Source organism: Blennius ocellaris (assembly GCF_963422515.1).
Source record: "Blennius ocellaris genome assembly, chromosome: 23".
NCBI lineage: Eukaryota > Metazoa > Chordata > Actinopteri > Blenniiformes > Blenniidae > Blennius > Blennius ocellaris.
In genome coordinates, this window is record NC_137672.1 from 16684632 (window position 1) to 16711393 (window position 26762).

Sequence of the window (26762 nt, forward strand, 5' to 3'; positions counted from 1 at the left end):
TCAGACGCTGCTCGTGTGTTCCCTGGAGGCGGAGCTGTAGCTGATGAGCGACAGGTCGTGCTCCAGCTCCGTCTCCGGCTCCGTCTCCGAGAGCATGCCCACGTTGAGGCACTCGGAGAGGCTCTGCGACGCCACGCCGACCTGCGTGCCGTCGTCCGTGGTGTCCTCCGGGTCCACCGCCAGCCGCCCGTTGTCCCCCCGCCCTCCGTTGCGACAGTTACTGTTGCGGTCCACCCCGGCTTTCCCGTGGCCGCCCATCAGGAGCGGGGTGACGGCGTGCGACGGGCACGGCGGCGGCACCAGGAGGGTTTTGCAGCCCTGCCCGGCCGCGTTGGCGCCGGCCTTGTACTGGCACCTGATGTAGCTGGAGAACGCCCTCCTGTACGTCTTATTGAAGAGGGTGTAGACCAGGGGGTTGACCCCGGAGGAGATGTAGCCCACCCACACGAAGACGTTGAGGAGGTCGTTGAGGAGCGTCTCGTTGCAGGAGTCGCGGCACAGCACGGAGGTGACGTTGGTGATGAAGAAGGGACACCACATGATGAGGAAGAGGAAGAAGACAATTCCCAGGACCTGAGGGAAGACGCAGGGAGGTGACGAAAAGTCATTCTCGGTCATTGCCACATGTCTCAACCTGAAATTATGATGACTTATGAACCCCAAGAACTTCAAAATCTCACTTTTACTACATATAATGCAAATACATTGAATGTCCTTGTTTAAAGATGTGTCAAGAGCAGCCTTGATAGAATTGATGGTCTAGACCAGTGTTTTTCAACCACTGTGCCGCGGCACACTGGTGTTTCCGCGAGATCTAGTCAGGTGTGCCGTGGGAAAGTATCCAATTTCACATTTTTTTCTAAAAATCATTTGCTCTCAGCCGCTGTAAGCTGTGAGAGCAGTGTGTTGAAGAGTAATCATGTATAAATACTCTTCGCCACTAGATGGCAGCACATAAATTTGCCAGTGAAATCGAAACTTAACAGACGTCAGTCTCGTTAATCACCACCACCTGCGCTGCTCCCATCTTGTATCAAAGTACTGTGTCAGTGATGGAGAAGTTTTTGAAAAGGAAGAATGTGAACCAGGATCTCAGCTCTTCATCCATCAGGTCCAGGTTTCACACTGAGTGAGTAAAAATTAAAAAAGAGACATTGGGAAATACTTTTTGTCTGTATTTACTTGATTCCTGTTGATAAAACTTTGATGAGAATGACTTTATATTGTTAATAGAGGCTACAGAGTTTCACATTTTAACATTTTCGGGTGGTGGTGTGCCTCCAGAGTTTTCCAAACAAAATAGTGTGCCTTGGCTCAAAAAAGGTTGAAAAACACTGGTTTAGAGCAGAGGTGTCAAACGTACGGTCCGGAGAACAGAGCCGTCCTGTGGGAAATCGTGACATTAACTGCGATATATTTATTTGACCATCAGGGGGCGAATGCAACTCGATTGACGGCCACTTTGACAAGTTATTCTGATCATAATATGAACGGCAACTCAATTTAGATCTACATGTGGCCAAATGTTTTATGCCTATAAAAATGTAAATACAATAAAAATCACGGTTGTACGGCACATGGTGAACTGAGACATGAAGTCACAGTTGTTTAATTCAAAATTTAAGGTTCGTCATGTTCTGCCCTCATATTCTGTCAGTTTTCATGCATTCTACATGATGTAGTGTTTTACTAAAAGTAAAGTGCTTTGGGAAACCACAAGTTGTTGCAAAACCAATGTACAAATAAAGTCTGATGGATTAGCTCAAACAAGTAAATCAGAATAGCGTAAATGTACTGTCTATGCAGTACATTTTTCCATTAATTTCCCATTTTGAAGCATCATGTGCTGTGGGATCCACTGCAGGACCACTGGTCATTTGTTCACTATGCGAACATTCAAACATCTCTTTTAAAAATGTGTTGCACAGGTTCAGGTGTTCGACTGCGCCACTCCCAACCCAAATCTAAATTTTTCATATAGGTGTACGGGTGCTTTTGGTCCTCATTCAAAATTTATGGGGAAAATTCCCGGAGACACTGCTGAGCGCCCCCCGAACACCCGGTGACTCCGGCTCCACTTCAAGCTTCTTCTTCTGTGCCTGTGCGGGATTGATAACACCAGCTCGTCTAAATATTTCAGAGGAGACATTTGAAACTCGCCGTGAGGAAACGTCTGGGAGTCACTCTGAAACCCCCCCCCCAACACACACACACGAGGCTTGATCGTCATAGTTACAGCACTTAGTGATAACCTTCATCTCGGATGAATTTCATTCAGTAGATTACTGCCTCCTTTATTATGACCGAAGCAAATCCCTGTTTGAAAAGACCAAACTGGGAAATCCTGATTTATTTTGCGTGTCTGTTGGTTTAAGACGGGAACATTTTGTAAGAAAAGAAACCATCAACTTGAATACTATATTCAGTAAAATTGAGCTATTTTTCATCCTGACTGCAGGTGATAATCCACGCCTCTCTGGAAGCTTCACATGGACGAATCCCTACAGAGATAAGTCGAGAAAATTGAGTTTCAATCAGTGGGAAAAGATTTCCCTGATGCCACGTTTGAGCCCCCATATGTTGAAGAGTCACTGAGCAAGGCACTAAAGCCAAATTGCTCTAGTCTGTAACCATTATGACTAAAAGAGACATTTTTGTCGCGTTCCATCGAATCACATGGAAAAAACATTTAAACTTTAAAACGAGGCAAACACAGTTTAATATAAAGTTTTGATATAGAACGATAAGCTGTGTCTTTGGTTGCTTTTTATGAAGTTTCAATTACAATTTAGGATGGGCGACATTTCACTACATTTTCTTGATTTTAGAGGATTTAACCTTATTTTTCAGCATTTCCTCAGACAATTTTGACATTTTTGCACTTTTCCCAGCCAATGAGCAACAACATCATCCTACATATACAAGGCTGTGTCGCCTCGACTTTGAAGGTTATATATGGAACGGGAAGAAACAGGATCCCACTACTGCTGTGACACACGACGTGCACATCACTTCACGATGAAGTACGTAAAGAGGTTACAACATCAAAAAAATGTGTTTTGTAATCTTACGCACATCTCAGACTTGTGTTTGGTGTGTTCAAATCAAACAATCCTGGTGGAGTTCGTCCCCCCGTTCTCACCTTTGACGCCCGCCTCTCGTTTTTAATGGCCTGCATCATCCCCCGTCGCCCGTGGCAACCGGCCGTGTCGCTCCGGCCCGGCCCGGCGGCGGGCGAGCTGAGCTGCGACGCCACTTCGGAGCTGGGGATGATGCTGATGCTGTCCGAGGTGGAGGCGCTGAGCAGGATGCTGGGCTCCGCCCCCTTCAGGCAGCTCAGGGTGTTTCGTCTGCTCTGGGGGGGCGGGGCCTTCAACTCTGGGGGAGGGGCAAAACGTGAAAAATTCAAGATTTTACCCGAAAGGATCGGCAAAACGAAAATCCACTGTTAAGGTTAAGGCAGATATGAATGCAAAAATTGAAATGGATCTTGAAAAAGGGTTTTCATGGAAAATACTAGGCTTAAAAAGTTTCTTATAGTAAATTGAGCACATGATGGTGGTGAGCCGGCTGAGGAAATGCCTCACGCAATATCACATCTATGGCCATCTTTATACCCAAACCACAAGTTAATGTAAATTCATCAATTTCATTCTCATCCGCCGATTCCACTGGACGATGGCGTCGCTGGATTTTCCCGACCAGCACAAAGACGACTTCATCCGACGAGCGTTCACCTTGTGAGTCTGGGGGAGGCAGGGTGTTGATCTGAGGAAGGTGGAAGGTGCTGGGTGGAGGCTGCAGTGTGTTCGTCATTGCTGGTGTGTGCAAAGGCTGCTGGGAGGAAGCCTTGGCCTCGTACAGGAAGACGGTGGCCTGCCTCTGGAGCACCTGGAGACGAGAGCGCTCGCGTTAGAGCAGGGGCGTCAAAGTCATTCCAGTTGAGGGGCCACATCAACCTGATCTGACCTCTGGAGGGCCGAACAAGTCAAATGTAACATATTAAACTGCAGATATGGACAAATGTCAAAGTCTTTCCTTCTTTTGATCCTTTTGTAACCAGTCTATTCTGAAATGTACATATTAAAGTTAATCAGATATTATTATATTTGCAAAAAAAACAACAAAAAACCCTCAGTCACCTGTATCTGGATGTCGTATTTTTATTCAGGATTAAAACAATTTGTCATCATCTGGAAATATCTTTGAGTTTACGTGTCTAAAGTATCACTTCACATAAATTGGACACCTTTATTGTGAAAGGTGTTGTGTTATGTGAACCTCCACAGATTGCATTAATTAATTCTGACCAAGGCCGGTTTTAAATGTCATTTTTGACGATCTAAGTGTTTTTAAATCAGCCTCTGTCAGTTTTCATATTTATACTTAAAAAAATAAATAAATAAATCACATGGTGGGCCGGATTAGAGCCTCTTGAAGCTGCACAAAGACCTGCCTGTATGGTGAGGCAGTACGTCACCACCATGATGACCAGGGGGATGAAGAAGGCCACGAAGGAGCCGATCAGCATGAAGCGCTCCTCGTTGAGGACGCAGCTGCCGTTGACGAAGACTTTGTCCTCGTTGTGGAGGCCGATCACGGGAATGGGCATCGACACTCCTGAGGGGGGAGAGAAGAGGAAGAACTTTCAACACGTCGTGTTTCTCGTATTTCGATACGACACTTTTTTTTGCGATAATAGAGCGGTGAGAATTTGGTTTGTTTCATTTCATACTGATTACCATACCCTGTCAGCTTTGTACGTCGTCCCAGTGGGTTTGACAAACAATCCAGACGAGAATTAAATACAGACTTTCAGATTTAATTTGCGGGTATTTACATCCAACATATATGAACAGTGTTCCTCTACCATTTTAACTAATATCCTGTTGATAACATCCCTCTATCATTCTATTCAATATGTCTACATAGCCATACATCCATACATTAATATGTATTGGAAACAACATCCATCCATCCATGTGCTAACTAGTCTGTAAGTTGAGAACATTTCAACATTTGAGTTTCAATGAATCAAAATTAATGATTTAACAGCATGTAGCATAGTTGAGTGTTTCTTTTTTCCTCCACCCCATATCATAATTCCCTTTTGAAGTGCATAAAGCTCAAAACCCGCTGGGAGACGAGCTGTAGATTTTGCTCTCTTTAATGTCTCGACTTCACACAAAACATAAAAGCAAATCCACGGAGTGCTGTTAATTCCAGAGATTGACCCTCTCGTCTTTAATTGGAAGATTTTCTGCCTGCAGCATCAGAGTGAAGTCGTCTAAACAGCGACATTACGGTGACTGGAAACTGCTCCGATACGCACTTTTTATTTCCTGAACCGAATTCGCATGAATTCAAATCAGTCATCAAGACAAATGCACCCTATGTCTGAAAAAGATTCTTTCAAATTAAAGCACTAACACAGCGCAGGTTAATATTGGAGTGTGAGCATTGCGTGGAGTCATTTCAAGCTTCCTGGGAGAGAATAATGACTTTAGAGTCACACACTCAGGGCCTGAGTCATTGCATGGGAACACATTGGGTCATTATGGATTTATAACCATAAATCATGGCCAGAAAAGGCAGCGCTATCTGCCGGTGATCGCTCAAAAACATCGTTACTGGTTTTCACACAAGTCTTTAAAGACTCTATTTTTATGATAATGAGAGTAAATAAGGACAAGCAGCTGTGAAGTAAGTTATTAGGAGCATAACAAGGGCCACACAGGTAATAAATCAATACATTATTTGAGCCCTTACACTCTCTGGGTGTAATGGGGCTTCGCTGTGGCGTCTCGGTGCTGCAAGACGACAACGCTGATAAAAGGCCGAGGCTAGAACAAGCCTTTGAAGACTGAGCTGAATTCCTGACCTGTGATTAGAACACCGACTCAAAAATGATCTCAAAGAGCTTTCCCTGGTGGAAGAGTCTGCAGTCCAGTCCTGTTTTATTACCGAGACATACTTGGGGGGGGGGGGGGGGGGTCTCGGTATGAAGGTATGAAGCGTCTGGGCAGAGGAGTGTTTCGCTGACGAGTCAGGATATCTCATTCCGCTCAGAACTGTGTGGGCTGGAATGAGTGCGAACTGCATCGATTTATCCTGTTTCTAACCGGCTCAACTTTGCAAGTTCGGAGTAGCAGCAGCAGCAGCGGTTCCTCCCCCCCCCACCCTCCCCACCCCCCCCACCCCCCCACCCCCTAATGTAATCACAGCGCAGGCGAAGAAAGTGTTTGCACTAAATCAAACCACTTTACTTCTGTGACTGTCCACATTAGTTGTCAATGCAATGACTCTGTCGAAAAGTCTTGCAAGAGTCAAAATCTCCTCACACAGCGTGTGGAGGGGACTGATCTACAAACAAAGGCTTCGTCGTCGTCGATATTTGAGGCCCTGTTTCCATGGTAACGGCACTCGGAGCCACTGACAACCCAACTTTTTGAAAACGCTGCTGCCGTACATGTTTAACAAATAGTGCATGCATGAGTAGATGGAAAATAACAACGATGGCGGCGTCACATCATGACTCTCAGTCCAAATTCCCCTGGAACTTGCTAGTTTTATAGTCGAGTCACTCGTGAACACAGTGCGACTTGGTCCGTCTGCCCATAGGAATGTCTGTGCCCTCGCCATCGTTGACAAATACAAACTATTAAATGGAGCAGATTTGACTTGAGTGATTGTGGTGATCTGCCTCAAACTCCAGCTGCAAAACCGACGCTGTAAACTCACAGAGCGCACGGCGGACTCAACGCTGCCTTGCACAGACGCACTCGCTCGGTGTCGGATCGCCACGCGGCGCCGTCAGAGGCTGTTCTCGGCTGCTGGAGGAAGATTTACTGTAACAACAGATGGGGATCTGTGAAATCACCGGGTTTGAGCTGCTCTACAAACCCCCTCGTGATCCCCACAAACCACCGTGAACCTGAGAGTCAACACCAGCGAGTCACAGCGGGGGGGGGGGGGGGCTTTGACTCCACGCACGGCAGATTATGTAAAAGCGCTCTGCGTACTCGAGCTTTACGGCTTAAATGAAAGCGATGGCGGTAATGCTGGAAATAGAAAACACATAAGGAGTCCAAGGAGAATTGGTGTCTGTTTAGACTACATTAGAATAAATACAGACAACAGAGCCCGCGCCTTTTTTATGCTAGTTCCATCCACGTTTTTCTACCGCACTGTGCAGTAACATTTTAACAAATTGCGCAAACTCAGCTGATCTCGTTGCGACAGCTGCCGTAAACTGACCACCATTTGTGACAAAATCCACCCTCCCAGTGTTCCGAGAGCCGGGACTTCAGATAACACAACCAATTTAATGCAACATCTAAAAAGTAAACATACGAAAAATCTACAAGGCTTAAATATGCTCGACGCCGGAAACCAGATGGTCATCCTTGTTCTTTTCTTTCCTCCTTTTTTATAGAGTTTTCTGCACTAACAGCGCGATAGAACCAGCAGATGTCGGTATTTTAACATTCGCAGATGCAAACCGCCGTTAAATCCAAAAGAAGAAGAAAAGTCAGTTGTGTAGAATAATGATGCATGTGCATTGTTCAGTAAACTTCTGCTCTGCATAACAAGAATAATCCAGCCTGTAAACATGTGATCATGACGCTTTTATAGCTATTTGATCTGCGGTACATCCTAGAACATGAATCATTTGATGCAATGGAAAGAAAATACGTTTGAATAAAAACTCGCAGCACATAAAGTGCCTGAAAAAGTAAATTGTATGTCCATTGGATTCCCCCTGAAGAGGATCGGGGGGGATTTATAGCTATAGTGATTTTTAGCTATACTATAAGTGCTGCAGCTCAAGAAAAGCCTATACTTTAATTACTTCAATTAATTATTAATTAACTTCAGGAATAACGTTTATCATAAGGAATCCAGCAAGAACACAAGAACAAAAGCTAATTTACTATTGAACTACTCCCAACACATTTTCTTTTACTCTAAACAAATGAAAATCTAAACTCGTTTGAACAAGTCTGGAACTAGGATAAGTTGAGGTGTCACTTTAAGAACACATTAACAATCAAGGACTATACGTGTTGCCATGGTATAACATCTTGCATAATGCGTCGTTATGTAAGCTTCCCTTATTCTTTTCCTACAAATCCAGATGGATTGAGCCAACCTCCAAATCAAACAGGGCGGGTTATTAGACAAGAGAGAAAGTCTGCAGGATTCTTCTGAGGGATGTTTCGCTGCTAATCCTTCAGCATTGATCGCCGTAAGCCCCCGCAGACCTCAATCACAGCGGCGTGTAGCGGTGAAGAACCTTTAGAGGGGTCAAGGAAATGCCAGCAGAAAGACGGGGGGATTTCCCGTGATGGGGAAGACAGCTGGTGGTTCAGGGGCTCAAAGGGGGGGGGGTGAAAACACCAGCCGCTCCAATATTTGAGGGGAGTCAATTAACTTGATCTGTCAAGGGGAACTTTTGAGGCACAACTTATAAAGGCAAAGCAATTTTCTGGAAAATACACTGTGTTGTTTTGGTTTCTATCGAAAATTGACATATTTGTCTTCTGTGACCGGTAAAAAAAACATTTCCGTTGTCACCATTTCCCTTGTTCTTACAGATTAATGCCAAATATCTTGTGACTCTGACCTTCGCTTGAGGGTTGTGTCCTATTTCAGCATCAAATATGTACATTTTGAAGCCCCTCCTCCTAAATTGTAAGGTGCTTTGTGGGGTTTTGTAGGCAGAATGTTTCAAGTGAAAATATCTTTTTTTTGTGTTTTCATTTCAGAAAAGTTTTACCTTTTACGTTTAAAAAAAAAAAGTCAATTTACAAGACAGGAATGCTGGAATTGATGTAGTTAGTATGTTGTGCCACTAGTGGGCGGTGTTGGTTTAAAAAAAAAAAATAAAACTATGTTAAACATCAACAATAGTGAGGACACCGACATTCCTATGGACAGATGATGAAGTTGCTGTTACAGGCGAATCAACTGTTAAACTATCAAGTCCCAGGAGGATATGGACGGAGTCATCACGTGTTACTGTCCATCTACAAAACAGCGATATCAAAAAAGACACAGAACAGGAGTAAATCGGTTGCGATAGCAAATGTAGAGCTATTTTGTATGGAGTTCAAGATCATGCAGTAAACTACATCTACAGCCATGTTAATAAAAAGTCCATTATTAGCTATTGTTCACTAAATGTGAAAGAATGCCACACCTCACTTCTTGTCTTTGATGCATCTCCGAGTTTTTACTTCCTTCTAAAGTTCCACAATCTGTTGCGGCCTGTTTCAAAAGCCTTTGAAAGCGTTTACTCACAGATGTTCCAGCGGTAATGACGACGTTTGCAGGACGTCACTACAGACTTCAGGGCGAGAGAGAGTAGCTACGTGCTTTTTTTTCAAATACATCACACCGAGTGAAGAAACAATCACGTCCATCTGGTGTTTTCCTGTTTCAGAGCAACGAGGTGGACGTAAACGATCCGCCACACTGAATTCTACTTGCACTTACAACCACATGAGTCACGAAGCAAAAGGGCCATGTAAATTAGCTGGTTCACACCAGTTTCCTCCTTCACTACACGTCCTGTTTATCATTTCCGGTTGCAAAACAGGCCCGATTCACGACGATAATCCAAACTGGACTGGGCAAAGTAAAGATTTGATGTCAGACGTTCTGGTTTTTCAATCTTCCCCGGGTGAAACGTTTCGCTCGGATGCATACGGGGCCACGGTCCAAAGGCTGGAAGACAATCAATATGCGCTTGTATTTTTTATTTATTTTTTTTGGTCCTTGGTCTGAGAAGCACCACATCCAACACATTCCGGGAACAAACACTACGCTCTCACCCTGACTCAACAACCTGACTTCAAAGCAGCTCCTCTGACAAGTACAACATGAGCAGCGAAAACGTGTGAGAGCTCTCGCTGTGGTCCAAAAAAAAAAAAAAAAAAACACAAAAAACCAACCAAAACACCCGGGGTAATTCATGCATGACCACCGCTCTGCGTTTTAAAATCCACCACAAATAAAGGAAGCAGCTGTGGTTCAGATTGGGATTTCAGTGCAGAGGTACCACTTCTGGTAGATCTGAGGAGGGGGGGGTGGGGTTGGGGGGGGGTGGGGTTGGGGGGTGGGGGGGGGTTTAGAGGCCCAAACTGCTGGAAAATAAACGGGCAAAGAAGTGGCAGGAAAATCTGCCGGTGCGTTTTTCTGTTGGATGTTCGGTTGCTAATCCTTTAGCATTGATTGCTGTAAGCCTTCTAAGACCTCAATCACGGTTCAGTGTTGTGGTGCAGAACCTCTTGGGGGGGGGGGGGGGGGGGTGGCAAGGAAGTACCGATGGGAAAAGATGGGGATTTCTACAGTAGAAAGATATGAATGAGCAGTGAGTCAAGGAAGAAGAAAAAAAAATAATAATTCAGCGGGCGCCTGGAGAAATCAGTCAATCGAGCCAGTTGGTCCATGAAGCTTTGCAAGAAATAATCTCAACAACAACATCTTGGCAAGATGTACTCCGCGGGAAACTATCGCAGTGTTGGCGAGTCTGATTTCAGACGAGCGTCTCTTACTGGGACGTGCGATTTTCTAATCCGTACAAAAGTGGAAGAAAGTATCAGGAAATGGAAGAAAGCCGATCATTCATCACGCAGTTGAAAATGTCCATGTTGTTGTAATTACCTTGAAAACTGTAGATTAAAAAAAGAAAGAGCAGACTGATACTCGCTTAATGATTTACTAATCTGATACAGATACTCTTTAATATAGATAATCCCTCATCTCATCTCATTCATTATTTTTTAATGACCATCCTTAAGTTTCACATTTGAATCTGATTAAATAGACATTTAATAAAGCTTATGCATCCGTCTCCACCAGAGGGGTTCAGACACTAAAAGAAGGGAGATCTATTTACCGTAGAGTCATAGGATGTAATGACACATTGTGTGTGTTTGTGTTTGTGTGTGTGTGTTGTGAGACAGAGGAAGCCCTCCTGGGTCTTAAAGGGCACAAAACAACATCGACAGAAGCCGGAGGTCAGACCAGCCGAGGGAGAGAAAAGTTCTAAAAGTCATCTGATCCCTCCAGACTCGCCTTCGAGGGAGGTGCTACCTTCCCCCTGCACTCACACTGAACAGGCTGAAGACTCCGAGCCATTACGCAGCAGAAACGATTGCTTCAACTGTAGAAGAAAGGCTGGAAAAAGAAAATGAGAGCAAGTGATGAAGGAGGCAGCAGAGAGGGAAGGACTGCTTTTTTTTTTTTTTACTTTTCCTTCATGTGCCAATTAAAGTCCCATCATATGATTGAGAGCAGCCAGTAAATAGACCTCCTGGTGAGATTTTTGACAGGAGGGGTGCAGTCATTCAGACGAGGGTGTGGAGGCAACATGTTCATTATAAAGTAAAACATGTATTATATTTTTCAGTTTTTTTCTCTTGCATCACTGGTGTCCGGGGTAACTTTACCAACGCACAGGCAAAAATAAGCCTTGGCCTTATCCTATACCCATTTCCACTACAGAAATTGGACAAAAGGAGAAAAAAAAACATGCACGTGAACTTTTAAACACTATAAACTGAATGTGGAAAATTCAGTTGTTGCACTGGAACTAGAACCAAAATAAACCATTCATTCATTCATAATCCTTTACACTACAACTGGCTTGGATGTAAAAAACTGAGAACTGCAGAGTTGTGAATGTAAACTGTCCACCTCTACTGCGCTTTCTTCGCAGCAGCATCAAGGAAGAATGAATAAACCATGCCAGGACTTTCTGAAAAGCCATGTGACTGTTCAAGTAACCATCAAAGTTCCTTTGAGCACCGTTGCCTGCATTCCCACCGCAGCCCAAAGTCCTGGGAGAATCAGACAATTCACCATGGTGGCATGAGTAAAAGAAAATGATGTCAGTGCACCCCACCTGCACCTCTCATGGGAGGGATGAGAAGAAGACCAAAGTTATACAACAATAACAGCAAAGGAGAGGTTGGAATTCTCCTTTTGGGGTCATATTATACATTTTTTAACAGTTTCACATTGGTCTTGTTGGTCCAAATACATTGTATTTACAGTTTATTGCTCCAAATCCAGCTTTTCCTTCCTTTTCCCCCATTTGAACATTGGATCATAGGAGCTGCATTCAGAATCTGCTGTGTCTGTGTGAGCTGGACTGGCTCCGCCCGTACATGCTCATCTTGCGAAGAGGAGGAAGTACTTCCTCTCGTGGCGCCATGTGCCGGAGCAGAGCTGCCTAATTGTGGGAGGAGTCAAAGGGAGGAGCCTACCTTGACAGATTGGTAAAACAATGACTGGAAATGACTATATAGGGTTTGATTTCTGACTTTTTAACATTGGAACAAGCCAGGGAGAGAGAGGACAGATTCCAAGTATGAGGAAGCATATTACTATTTGAAAACCCCCCCCCCAAAATATTATTTGGTACAATATCACCCCTATCCTAGAAACCTGTCAACAATAAGCAATAGATGACTTCCACTGACGTGGATACTATTCAAAAACAGAAAACACCACGACACCATGCAAATTAAAGTCTCCAGTATGGAAGTGTTATAAATGACTAGAAAATGGCAAAACTGAAGCCACACAAAAACTATTATTTGTAAAATTGCCCTTTTGTTGAGCATGAATGTGGCTCCTACTGTTTGCTTGATTTGATTTGAATGAAAACACTAAACAGCCACTAAACAGATTTTGTAGTGAAGATATTTTGTGTATCTCATTGGGTATTCTCTTGAGATTTTCAACACTGTTGAAGGTTGTTTGTATTAGCTTCCCTTTATGTGTTTTGATTTGTTTTTGTCATGTTGGAAAGATTCAAATTTGAAATATGGACCTAAAATATCCAGTCAAGAAGATATTTTTGCTGCAATTACCTGGAATATCCTAAATGACTTAATGCAGCGGTAGATGAACATTCACCCACACTATATGCATCTCATTCTCATAACATCTCATGGCTACTCTGAAAATACAACACAATTCATTCATTTGTATAATTTCATCTTCATTATTGATAAAAAAAAACGTATATAAAATATGTGGTGATGGCCGTCAGGGATTAGAATATTAACTGTAACGATGCGGCTGCCGACGCTCTGAGCGTCAACAAACCAACACTGTCTCCAGTATTTCAGAAAATAAGGAGGTGTGCTGGGAGGACCTTTGCAGACAGTAAGAGCGGATCCCGAAAAGTCGTTAAATTTAATAACAACCATCAATCTGGCAACAATGTACAGGCCTGCGGGGAATGGTCACATTAACAGGGAGGCTGAACAATAAAAAAAAAAATAGAAAAAGAAAAGAAACCTAAAACAACCACAAACTACAAATCCAGCCTTAGAAATGACCATAAACGCGTCCGTGACACACCGGCTGAGGGTTTCAGGCCATTTAAAGCACGCGGGGAAACGGATACTGTATTTGTGGTGCAAAAAAAAAAAAAACGAAGAAAAGTCGTTTCGTTGTCCTTTCGTGGACGTCCTGCTAATGAAGGGAGTTTTATGGTTCGCGTCGACTTAAAATCGTCTTTCGTAGCCACGTTTTAATGGCCGACTATGGGGGAGAGAAAAAAAAGAGGTACATTTCACACTGATTGATCTCTATTTATCATCTCGCCTCATTTAAATAATTTCACAGACTGATTTAATTCATTCACTTGAAGAACTGACTTTTAATTAACACCCCTTTTTGTTTTCTCATTTTAGCAAACGCATACGACTCCAAAGGCGGAGAAATCGGTGGCGTTTTTCAATTAAAAGCATTCACTGGATTGTCGAGTGTTACAAGGACATTACATTTTATGAGACAAGCGGTCATCTCAGTGGATAATCGAGCTCTGCGATGTCAGCACTGAGGCAGAAAATTACAAAATGCAAGTAAAATCCCCACGGACCTTGCATGAGCACAGATTTTTGAACGGGCCAAAAAAATTACATTTTATGGGTTTTGCATGCTCCGGAAGAGGTAATAACTAGATGTTTTAAGCATTTGAGCTTTCATTGACTGTTATCGATCGAAAGAGAAGAGGCAGTTTTCATTGTAGTGGCATTCAACACTTAGTTTTTATTTTTAAACTTTTTTAAACTTTTTAAACAGATTCTCATATTGAAGAGGAGGATCAATTCGTGTAAAGAATAGCCGGCAGTCATTAGTCGCTCTTTCAATCCATCATATTATCATAATGTTGCCTAATCGAGACAACTAAGAACAAACCAATATACAATACATGCACTCACTTTCACGACTTTCATTTTAACCCCACAGGGCGAATGTGCAAACTCCTCACAGAAAGACGTCCGAGTCCAGAGTTGACTTTATTACCAAGAGTAAAATTTTAATTTCTTGGATGAAGGTTTTTAAATTACACTCCTGCAAACTGGCCTTTCCACTGCTTCATCAGCCTCAAAGTGCTTTTTACACTGTTGGTCACATTCACCCAGTCGTGCAAACACTCACACGCCGATGGTTAGCTGGAAGACCGACCTCCAGCCATCGTCCAACCACCGCTCGTCTGCAGGCACGCCCACGAGCGGCAGACAATCCCCGCCGCGGATCTCCTCCGCCCAGCTAATGAAGAATAATCCCAGATCATCGCGTCTATGCATCCGCTGCTATCGCAGTCTTACGCCGAGGCCTGAGTGCTAAAATAACCTCTTAATCCAGTAAAGTTCTTCTATCGCATACCCGTGTTCTGAGTCTTTTCAGGTTGAAATGGATGATTCAAGACCAGGGCTTGAACCACTTATATTTAGACTCGAAGGGAACTAACTCACCAAACGCAGTAGATATTAAAGGCCTTCTGGTTCAAATGCATTTTAAGCAGAATAGCTTGACTTTAAATATCACTCACCGTGCACTGTTTGTGTGCATCTGCCACAATACGACAACCACCAGCAACTAAATGTGTCGTTACACCAAGTACGTTGGATTTACTAGATGTGTTATATCAGGATATAAGCACTTTTGATGAAAGGTGGTAACGTCTCAAAAGAATCCCTGGTTGACATTTCTGGCACGCCTTCAGACGGAGACGCCGCGACGGGTCAGGTCGAAGGGAACGTGTCGCACGTGCGCCTCCCTCACCTATAGATATGGTCCAGACCGCCGCGATCTTCATCATGGCTTTGGTTCTGGAGTTGAAGCGGCTGTGCTCGATGGGGTTGCGGATGGCCACGTAGCGGTCCAGCGAGATGGCACACAGGTGCATGATGGAGGCGGTGGAGAACAGCACGTCCAGGTAGATCCAGATGGGGCACAGGGCGCTGGGGAGAGGCCAGGCGTAGTCTGCAGGGGGGCAAAAGACGGAGAGAACACCAGTGGTGAAACATGCAGTTCGTCAATTCCAGCTGATGGAAAACGTTTTTTTTTTAAGGCCGCCTTTCAAAGCAGCAATGTCATTACGTTCAATCTATTCCGAGGACCTGGCTGAGTGAAAGTCGTCGGGGACAGCGGAGTCTGAAGGCTTAAGACGCACAGCGGAGAGGTTGAATAAACTTCAATTAATTAAAGAGCATCAAAGAACAAGTCGCGGCAGGCTTTACATGACCTGGATTTCCCCGGTCCCACGACACTTCAGGCGAGGGCGATCGGTTTGATTACAGCGTTTATACGGTTTACTGTGATTATTATGATTGGGATAATTAGGCAGAGATGTTTACATGGATAAATGTACCGCTGGAGAATAGAGGTTAAGAGGGGATAATTAGTTTGCATATAACTGATCCCAAAAGGAATGCAAAACTGTTTAGATATTCTTCAACGTACACATTGTTCCCGTTCGTCAGTGCAAGCTAAGCTGTACATACAAAACATCAGAGGAACTCTTTGACATGCGTGTTTATTTATTTATTTTTTTAAGTTTGTAATTGCAGCTGTGCAGCTTTTTAAATCTCAGACTTTAGGTTTGATGCATGTTTAAATGCTTTGAAGGGAAAATTGTTTGATTCTGTTACGTAAAAACACATAAACACACAGAGAAGAATATGCTATGAACAAAGTTGAATTGCTACTACGGAGACTCAACTTTCAATAATGTCGTTATTGTTCTACTCACGTGTGCGCAGACGACATAACTTCCTATCGATTGTGCTAAACATGAAGAAAAAAAACCCAATCTGTTATCTTATGAAGAGGAATATGTTGTAATTTGCAGCTCTTGCTCTGCATTTCTCAAAGTGTTTTGCAAGGTGAAGTTCATTCAAAAGATACAAGCCTGTCAGAGAGGCCGCCTGCATCCCACATAACGCTCAGCCACGGTTCACCGGCAGACTTTTACAACGCAAAGTCAAAAAGCACACACAAATATTAAGTTGCTGCGAGATACTGAGCGCGGAATTCATGTGGGACAAAAGACGCAGAAGCAGATCGAGATAAAGAGCAAGATAAAGAGGAGTTGTAACCATAAAGTTGCTTAATGGAGCCCGACACCAGCGGGAGGAAGAGTCCTCGGTCATTACCTCCACCGAGTTGTCCTACGGTGAACCGGGATCCAGCAGACCAGTGCCGGCCATCTTCCAGGAGCGAAATGAGACTTAATAAGCTGAAAAAAAACGACACTTGACCCCTGTGCATACTAAATTAGCTGGATTTATTTTGATTTGATGGCTGAAGAAAGAGGGAGGGGTAAAAAAAATTCTCAAGTCGTGAAATGTTGGACGATTGTACTGCGTGAGACCTGAGGGCCACTGGAATGCCATTACAGAACATAAAAACCCGTTTACTCTGCTTTATGGTATTTATGGTACAGTTGATTCGCTGCGAGTAAAATAGCCATTTACCTCCTCGTGGGCCAGCGGAGGGCTTACAGTAAGGCCTGTGATGCTAAAAACGACCAGTCATGTCGGTCCTCGGGGTGAAAGGCTGTTTCTTTTTCGTTCAGCCTTTTCCTCGTTCCACATGGGAGGTCCAAGTGTCCTCCAAACCTCCGATGGGACACGATTTTTTGATGTTATGAAATAAAATCACTTTCTACTTTGTCGGCACTGGGGGTAGTTAAAAAAAACAAAAAAAAAACAGGAATACAAGAGGTAGTTTTATGGAAGACGTCTGCTTGGACGACAAATACAACATAAAGTAGTAGACAAAATTGATTAAAACTATCAAAATCCAATAAATATTCCTCATGCATATTGGTGTGTAGTTTGAATGCTTCAAGGAGTGAGGACATTTATTTTTGGCAGTTTATTTCTCTGCTGCTAAACTAGATCTTGTCAATAAATCTGATATGATTAAAAAGCCCGATTATTCTAATTTTAAATGGATCATCATTAAAAGAATAATGACAGCTTTTGTTTTTGACATACCGGCAAATTCCCTTTCGTTTTTGTGCATTTATTTTACTTTCCATGACAACGTTTCAAGTGTTTCAAGAAAAAGTTTCACATTTACTCAGTGATGTTTTGAAAGTGTCATAGGTACCAGTGTTATTTGTTTTTGCAATGAAACTACACACACATTCATGCAGAGAACAATATGCTATGAACATTAGAATGGGAGAACACGGACATTCGTATCGTCAGACGACCAAGGTGTATTACTATTATAGATTAATTCACAATAAAACTCCCAGGCGAATACGGACTGGGAGTCATGACACTCTGGAGGCTAAACAATATTTAAAAAAGTAAGAAACTATCCCAAAATATATTAGTACAATTCACTTTTACGACATTGTGTTGTTGCGACTATCAATCAAATCATACTGGTTATTTTGTATTTGACCCATGATCTGTGGTTTATAACGGGGTCGTAGCAAAACCCAACGTCTCCAGACAAATCACCTCATCCGCTTTTCAAAACTTCATTTAGAAGTTGCCCCGTGCGCATCCTACTTCACACAGTGAAATGCGATGTGGAGGAAATCGCTCCTGATGGTGCACATCTGCACCTTGATGTTTCATTTCCAGCTGTGTCAGCTCTCTAAAGAGGGCACACGCCGCCTCCTCTGCGTCTTTCTGCGCCCGCGGCTATTAATGTGCGTTTATTTATTCATTTACTGTCTCGCGGAAGACGAGACCTGCGGTGAAACGTGCGCAGTCGTGCACGTACAAACACAGAGCACGGGTCCTTGCTTCATTCCGCCCGTCCAGCTTGCATGTGATGCCTGTGGAGTGACTCACACACTGGCCTGGGTGTGTGTGAGTCGCTGAGTGGGAGGCAGATTGCATAAGTTTTTCCAGAGGTCAAACACCTGTCGGGGGCAGTGCATGACACAAACACACACACTGAATCACAAGGTGTTACTCAACTGGCAGGTGAGGTGGAATTTCTGGGAAAATAAACTGGAGATAATATGCCGTTTCTCCGGCACTCGGGGTTCATGTTTTACAAGATGATTTAATCAACCAATACGTTGGAGGGAAGAAAAAAAAAAAAAAGGAGAGCTGAAGAAAATGACGCCAGCTCTCCACGATAAATAAACGAAAGCCAACTTTTTCGGAGATCAACAGAGATGGAATAACTCAAAATCAACATAAGCCCCATGTTTAACTAAAAAAAAAAAAGAGTGAGGGAATTAATTTTATGTAAATATTTTGGTTTTTAATCAATATTTGAGCACGAACTAGTGCCAAATGTTATATTTTTTAATCAGATTAATCACAGAGGATTAATTTAGATTAACTGTGATTAAATATAATTCATTTTTCTAGCTCTATCAATTGTGGTTAATTTTGCACACAAGAAATACGGGGATACATCTGCACTAAACATGTTTATGAACCACTTTCAACTATTCGTCTCTTTCAAAATCAACCATTCATTCACATTAATGTGTACCTGTTAGGCTGGTTACCAAGACAAATGACCTTGTTGACGTTCTTCGAGACGAGACATATCAACTCGGGGTTCAAACTGGACCAACATGGCAGTTCGGTCACAAACTTTCTCTTTCATGATTGAAAAAAATTCAGCAAAGAGTAATATGGAAAATATTTGAGGCGAGAAATAAGCTTGAAGTTGCAGAGTCGGTCCTCGTTTTGGCTCTGCTGCAGCCAGTTTAGACGTTTTAGCGAGAGAGTTGTGAGAAATTAATCTGGTGACACGAACCTTACTTCTGCACTGCCGATGGGTTAATTGCATTGGATGTTTTAATCAGATTAATCATGATGATGGATTAATCCATTAGTTTTGACAGCTCCAGTTAAAAGTTTGTGGTGTTTGACATTCCTGATCTCACAAGTTTCCTTATTTCCTTGTTTCCTCCGTGTCTTTTCGGGTCTGAAAGTTAACTTTGGAAATCCACCGCCTTCTGCAAATAACTTCAATACGTAGGGAAACTAGAAAAAAACGGAACTAATTAGTTTGGTATTAAAATGAGTGAGTTTTTTTTTTTTTTTTTAAAGGAAAATATTTCTGATGAAGATGGAAAAAGCCAATTGAAACATGTCAAAGATATGTTACTAAAACCTACTTGCATACTTGTTGAGCTCTATTTTCTATTATTTCCATTGATGTGCATCAGTTGTTTCCTTCTGTAGAACTCAGTACGATGTTAGTCGACTCTAATTCACTGTATTTTGAATAACAGGACTCTTGTGTTTGTGAAGATCCTGTTTCCTGTTCATGAACGCAGAAATGACACTTAATGTTATTTAACATGTTGAGTCAGTGTGTGTCTGTGTCTGTGTCTGTGTGTGTGTGTGTGTGTGTGTGTGTGTGTGTGTGTGTGTCCAGCTCAGGCTGATGGCCCGCAGCGATAACTGATTAAGTTGACCGTGAAGGTCGCTCACTTTTAGTCTGCATGTTCCTGCGTGTAATTTCTCCGTCCTTTAATTGAGTCCTCAACAATCACACCCGCCTTTCTGCTGCTTTCTCTGCTTCTCTTTTTCCTTTATCCATCCTGCCGCCCGTTCCCTTGTCATCTGAATTATTTGCTTTATATTAATTCATTCACTGGTTTTTTTTTAAAATCTTTGACAGTGGGACCTGGGGTGAGACATGTTGGGCTTTTTTATGTCCAACCTGCAAAAAAATTTAAAAAAAATAGCAATTTCATCGCCTCATATATTATCAGTGTTTTATTATCGCTTAAACCACCACGCAACGGAAGAGGAAAGGAAGGAAACGAGCCAAAAGAAGAGGAATGACACTCATCTGATAAGCCCGTCTTCCATTTAAAAGATCGCAGTGTGAATGAATGGAACAAACGCGAGAACGCCGGTAAAGTAAAATGGAAATTCCAGACATTATCTGGGTGACGGAGTTCGTCCCGCAGCCACTTCTTCAAGTCGCGTCACGGGAGATGAAACCGCCATTACTCATTTTCCAACGAAAGACCTCCTCACTGCATTAAGTTTAACGAAACTGGCCACCTGGGGATGAACAACAGTATCAAGTCGTTCAGGCACAATTACCCTCCAACTCTTGAGGAATGAGCCGCGAGGACGACTCAGCAGGTTGGACACACACATCACAATATCTCTGTACTCTACAAATAAATAAACAACAATATGCATAGAGCAGGAAATTCCCTCCTACCAGCAAACATTTTACAATTCAAGGGGTAAATCAAACCTCCTGCCATTCGGCGTGTCTGTTATCTATGGAATTGTATTACATATAATATATATGTATAATTATAATACCATCTCATCTCCCACTTACATGAGTAGATTCTACTCCAGTGATTCATTATATTTTAAAACTATTATACCATTATATATAAAACAATTTTAGCCATGATAGCTGTTCTGGCAGTTTTTCCTCAGAGCCTTTTTTTTCCGTTAAGCTTTTTTTTCTTGTAAATTTCAATCGTCACAACCTCTGATTTACAAACCCTGCACCTCCAACCAAAGATGACTCAGCGGACGCGACGTGAAGCAGTTCATCAGTAGCAGAACTCCTCAACACTCAAAGTGACCTTTAGCTTCAGGCTCATGTGTTTGTTTACGTCCTCTGCTGCAATTTATCCCACTTTATCGTCATGCGCCCCGGCTGATGAGCTGCAGAGGCCATGTGTTCGGATCGCGGCGTGATTGGACTTATTTTGCCGTTGAAGTGTGCTGCCGTCATGATTTTATGACAAAAGCACAATAAAATGTCCCGATTGACTTTGCCTGTGTATAGAGACTTCATCAACGCGTCTAAGTGTCTCGTAATAAAGACATTTGCCCAAAAACGGAATGTGCGAAGAAAAATTAAAAAGAAAGGGAAAGTTGCCATGTTACCATTCGCATCGTCTCATCATCATGTAATAATTGCCGTCATTACAATCGTTGTCATCATCATTACCATAATCGGAGTGATTCATTGTCAATTTAAATGGTGCGAGAACATTTTGTGATGCAGCAGGGTGGGTGTCAGTATTCGTGTGTGTGTGTGTGTGGTCTGTCGCTCAGCGAGCGGTGACGATCGATGCTTTCACGCACTGGTCTGACGGACAAACACTGCAGGTATTGATCCAGATGAGTGTATGAGCAGGTGAGTGGGTGTGTCTGCAGGGACTGGTGCTCTTTTGGGAGATTGTATTTTGAAACACACACTTTCAGACTATATGTGCAGTCTGTGCATACTAATACGACAGACTCAGAGGGTTTTTTTGTGTGTGTGTCCCCCCCCAGTCTGTTTGTTTGCGTGAAACATTGATTACGACCAGCGAGCAATCAGCGGCGGCGGCAGCTCCAACTCAAGACATACGCAGTGTGCGAGTGAGTGTGTCCATTGACCATACGCGCCTCATTAAGCAGCAATCAACCTTCCCTGTCCTGCTTAGTATTCCTGAAGGAGCCCTGACAGCCACAAAGCGTCAATAGAACAACTTGTGTCGAGCATACAAGAGAACGGCGGGGGAAACTAAAATGAGGGATGGCGGAACTCGCACATGAAGACCCACAAAGTTTCAAGTGAAAACGCATTGTTTTTGTTTCAGAAAAGGGATCATCTCCGTCATGCCACGTTTTAGTGACCTTTTTATAGTAGATGGCGAGCGACTATTTAGTCCTCAAAGTGTCAGAAGCAGAAAAATGACCGACTGCGACGTGATCGAAAGAAAACTGGACCAGAGATTCTTTAGAACTGCAGCTCTTGTGGTTCAAACGTGGTCCAATGAAGGAACAGTAGTAAACGGACTGCTTTTGGTGAGATTGGTTTGAACTTTTATAGTTCATTTTACTGCTTGCGACATTTTAAAGCACTTTAAATGAACTATCATGTGAACCCGTTCAGACTCTCACACCAATACTTGATGCTCAACCAACATTCAGAGCAACTTGCCGTTCCGTGTCTTTTCTAATGATCCTCGAACATGGAGGAGGAGATGATTGATCAGAATTCGGATCAGACTGGAAGACAACCGGCTGTACCGAATGAGCCAATGATCGGCTTATAATATCTCAACAATGAGGTGTTGATCAGCTTTCTAATTATCCAAATCTCAATGTATTTGGGCATTTGTAGGATGTGCTGGACAAACACATCTGAACCATGGAGGTTTTGACTTGACTTGAAGCGTCAAGAACCAGGATTTGGGGGAGGGGTCCCCAAAAGAGGGATCGATCAGGTCTGCAGATGAGTCTGCACAGTGTGAACTGTGTGTGGAAACCACAGCACCGAGACCTCGATCTGAACACAAGATTACAGCAATTCCCACAGTAAAACAGCAGTTAGAAGCATACTAGCTTTTACACTCCTGACATGTTGGTGCCAAATGACTCCTTCAAAGGTTGTGTGTCGTCCAAGCCCTCGACAGGTGGCCATGATCTTTATGGCTGATGTGGGTATACGTCAGAGATGAAACAGAACAATTCCAGTAGAAATCAGGTGATACACCAGAAATATATTAATGCAGATCCATTAAATCTGCGAAGGTGAAATGCAGATTCAAGTAGGTATCTTTCGTATCTTTACTTTGAGTGAGCCCAACCCTTTCAATAAACCCTCTCTGCTGCAGAAATACAACTTCTTCTTCGCGTCAGGAGTTGGAAATTGCTCGAGGCTAAAAGAGGCTGAAGGCCTTAGCAATCATAGGAACTCATTGGAGGTAAAATCAGATGCCAAGCATCAACAAACGCAATGTGCACATTGGTTTTGATGCATTTTCATTTATTATGCCCATCAAAGGACTTCATTTTGGCTTCTTTTAAGCCTGAGGCAGTTTGAAATCATATTTTTGGGTATAAAAAAAAAACTCCTTATAGCTCAACAACAGGCATTATGGGTAAAATTAATAGAGTTGCTTGGAAGGTGGGAAAAAAATGGAAAACCGTTGTCTTTTCTCAATAACATCACAGCCAAGAAAACAAAACACACTATTTACTATAAAAAACAACATTTGATACATTAAAATATTCAAGTGAATGGACCTTGGTGATAACAAGTGAGTTCTCAAATAAATAGTGTTCTAGTATTTACAATACTGAAATATATGACTGGCAATGACTTAAGCCTTAAGAGGCTTATATTTTCAACTTCAGCTTAATTTACAAATTTGAATCATCTGAATACTACAAATAGCAAATCCAGTCATAAAAATATGATTTAACAAGAAGAGTTTTACTTTTCATTTATGATTTATTCTGAGCACCAGGACAGCTTCACACACTTTTACATGTTGAAATCTACAATTACTACGCTTCTTCTTCTAAAACCAAACTGAAATGGAATTGATTTAAATCCGTTTTTGAACCCGGGGGAAACTGTACACAAGCTTCTCCAGTGCTTCGCTGTAAACGTCCGGAATCATCGGATTTCAGGAAAAAGAAACTGCGCAAGCAGGCGAACTTCAGTCATGTCAGGTGTTGCTTTCACACTTTCTTCCCGGTCGTCAGTATCCTCAAGTCTCAAGAACCTCCGAATGCCGGTCTGAGTGCTGTCCGACATGACTTCCTCAAAGCGGAAATGCAAAAGCACCTAGAAAGCAAAGCTATGCAATATTGATGATGACATGGCGGCTGCCCTGATTAATAAAAGATCTATGTGACAGCCCTGACATGGCAAGACACATTATATATTTATCATTAGGTCAGTGGTGAAAGAGCTTGCGTAAAGATTCTTAAAGACTCAATTTGGCCTCGGTTCAAAAGCTCAAACTTCACACGTCTTCAAAAGACTTTAAGGCTCCGTTTACGCGATGTTTTCAAAGTTTTGTTTTGGTTTAGGGTGTCCGTTTATACGACGACGCTGCTCAAAGCCACTGACAAAAATGCGGACGTGGGTCTAAACGTGTCCTCGTGTGTGTAACATCTTCGTCTGTGGTGCTGAATCGCTTTCACCCCTCTCACAATACCAAACGGATTCCTTAATATCATTTTAAATGGGTTGCGGACGCGACATCAGTTCCAAACAGAGCGACCGACGTGATGCGACCATTAACGTCACCCGAACCGCGAAAAGGTCAGAAGCTGTTGAGTACACCGCCGAGGAAGGTTTTTCCTCGCACGCTATTTGGTGCAGCGATCAGTTCTGCGCCGGTGACATTTACAGGTACACTGTGGGGAAAAGTACTTCTTGTTTGAGGCGTTAAATGCAGAGACCCGGCTGAGATAACCTTTCGCAGATTTAAAGTGTCGCTAAACTTTCCGAGAGGAAATTAAATACATACCTGTCGACGTTAAAGCACCGCCGTCCTATTATGCTAATGTGGGCGTTTAATGCAGATTCCCGGGCCGGAGTCGATAGCTGCTGTGATATCGCACTTATCAAACTGCCGCGCGGCGACTCGAGTCGCTTGCAGGATAACAGCGTGCGGCGTCTCCGAGAAGCAGGAATCCCTTTTAATAATTGGACCGAAAAATGTTTTGAGAATAACGACAGAGCGGATGTCACAGTGTGCTGCCAAACAGCTGCTGAGTGGGCGGGCGCATGAGATCAGGGGCACAACTCCGCAGCAGAGTATTGTTTCAATATCGGATGAAGTACGTCTCGCCTATTAAAGATTAAAGTAGGACAGTGTCAGGAAATCATTAACGACAAGCACTTAAGCACGGAGCAGCTTCTGGTTTCAGAGAGTAAACAATGTTTACAGGACCGTGTTCAAATAAAGTATAATGGGATTACGCATTCAGAAAACGGACATGACAAAACAGCAAAAGACAAAATAAACTCAAGAGACAAAAGGCTGCAAGGAGCTTATGTCCTGTGCAGTCAGATTCTGACCATACAGTAAAACCTTGCTATAATTTACATGACTGATTCATCAGATGACATGCTGATACTTTTTGTTAATAATTGGGAGAACCCACAAAAATATTCTACATACTTTTTTATAGTAGCAAGGTCAAAAAGCAGAATACCGACACTCACCTCTTATCTCGCATAGCCACAGTTTGAAAATGGACTTTGGATCCTTTTTATGTATTGTTTGCATGTTCTCCCAGTGTGTGGGTTTTCTCCAAGTCCTCCAATTTCCTCACACAACACAAAGCATGCAATTGAGAGTAAATGGTGACTTGGGATGCAGTGACACTTTACGTTATGTGGTACTTGATGTACCGGGTATCTATTAGGACACCCTTTGGTCTGATGTCGGTATCTGTGAATTCCTACTCTAAACGGCCTGTATCTGTAAATGCGACTGTCTCGCCACGTTTGCCTTGCCTTCGCTCACAATCAGCTGGGATCGGCTCCAGCTGGACAAAGATGGATGGAAGGGACATTATTAGATTTCGAGACTGACAGCACAATTTGGCTTATGTAGCTTATGAAAGGGTCCGTAGAGTTTTACCATAAATGCACATTTTACTACTACGTGTAGTTGTAATTGCATTTACTTGAGCTGCTTGGAGTAATACACTTACCCTCAACTGTAGTTGAAAGTGGTCCCAAAGAAAACTACTATGACAAAAACATACTTTTTTTGTGAATCTGAGGAGGATATTGAAAATCCAACACATGCTGGTATGGTGGTTTGGGTGTACATTGAAATATCTCAATAGGGACAGTATTGTATGAATTACAATGAATTTCAACTGATTTTCGGCTTTTTTAATGGAGTTTAAAAAGAACTCGAAATGGAGTCCATTGACATTTGGACTTCTAGGAGTAGATTAGTAGAGATAGCTCAACAAAATTACGTGATTACACTTAAAAATCTTACAGAGCCATGTTGGAGGTGCGGGTGACTCACCGTAGAGGATGTTGATGAGGGAGATCGGCATGACCAGGATGCCTACCAGCATGTCCGCCACGGCCAGAGACCTCAGGAAGAAGTTGGTGGCGTTTTGGAGCTTCTTCTCCAGCGACACCGCCAGGATCACCAGAATGTTCCCGCCGATCGTCAGCGCGATGATGACGAGGATGAGCAACGCCGGCCAGTTTTTCTCCTTGATCGCCGCCCTGCTGACCGACTCCTGGGTGGTGGCATTGTCCAAGCTGCCCAAACTCATGGCGGCTGCACCTGCACCTGCACCTGCACCGCCTCCCAGTCCCAAGCCCCACGACAGGGTTTGGTTGAAGTCCAGGGGGCTGCTGCTCGGCCAGGCCATCCGACTCCCGACGTCGAGGGAGGAGGTGGTGGTGCTGAAGCCTCCCAGGAGGGGAGGGCCGCCCATCGTGACGTGGTGAAGGGAGATCGTCACCTTGTTGTATTGCTTCACTGGAGATGATTTCTGTACTTAGGGAGACTTCCCTGAAGAGTCCAAAGGTGTTTCTTCCAAAAATAGTTCATTCATATAAAATATAGGAGTTACTACGTGGGGTTTGGGGGAATAGGGCAAAACAGGGGAGATTTAAAATCGGGGTAAGGGGAAAAGGAGGGTAAGGGGGGAAAAAGGGGTATAGGGAACCACTAACCAAGTTTTCTTGGGTTTCTATTGTAT

At 43.1% G+C, this 26762-nt stretch overlaps 1 protein-coding gene across 1 annotated transcript; it reads right to left on the reverse strand.

The window, feature by feature from the left end:
* On the reverse strand, positions 1 to 26495 carry htr2cl1 (5-hydroxytryptamine (serotonin) receptor 2C, G protein-coupled-like 1; the record flags this gene model as incomplete). The annotated part of the gene is made up of 6 exons (XM_080519416.1): positions 1 to 573; positions 3143 to 3378; positions 3828 to 3891; positions 4457 to 4620; positions 15094 to 15294; positions 26072 to 26495. The coding sequence occupies 6 exons, from the start codon at positions 26493 to 26495 to the stop codon at positions 1 to 3; spliced, it is 1662 nt and encodes a 553-aa protein (XP_080375542.1).
* Between the last annotated feature and the right edge of the window lie 267 nt (positions 26496 to 26762).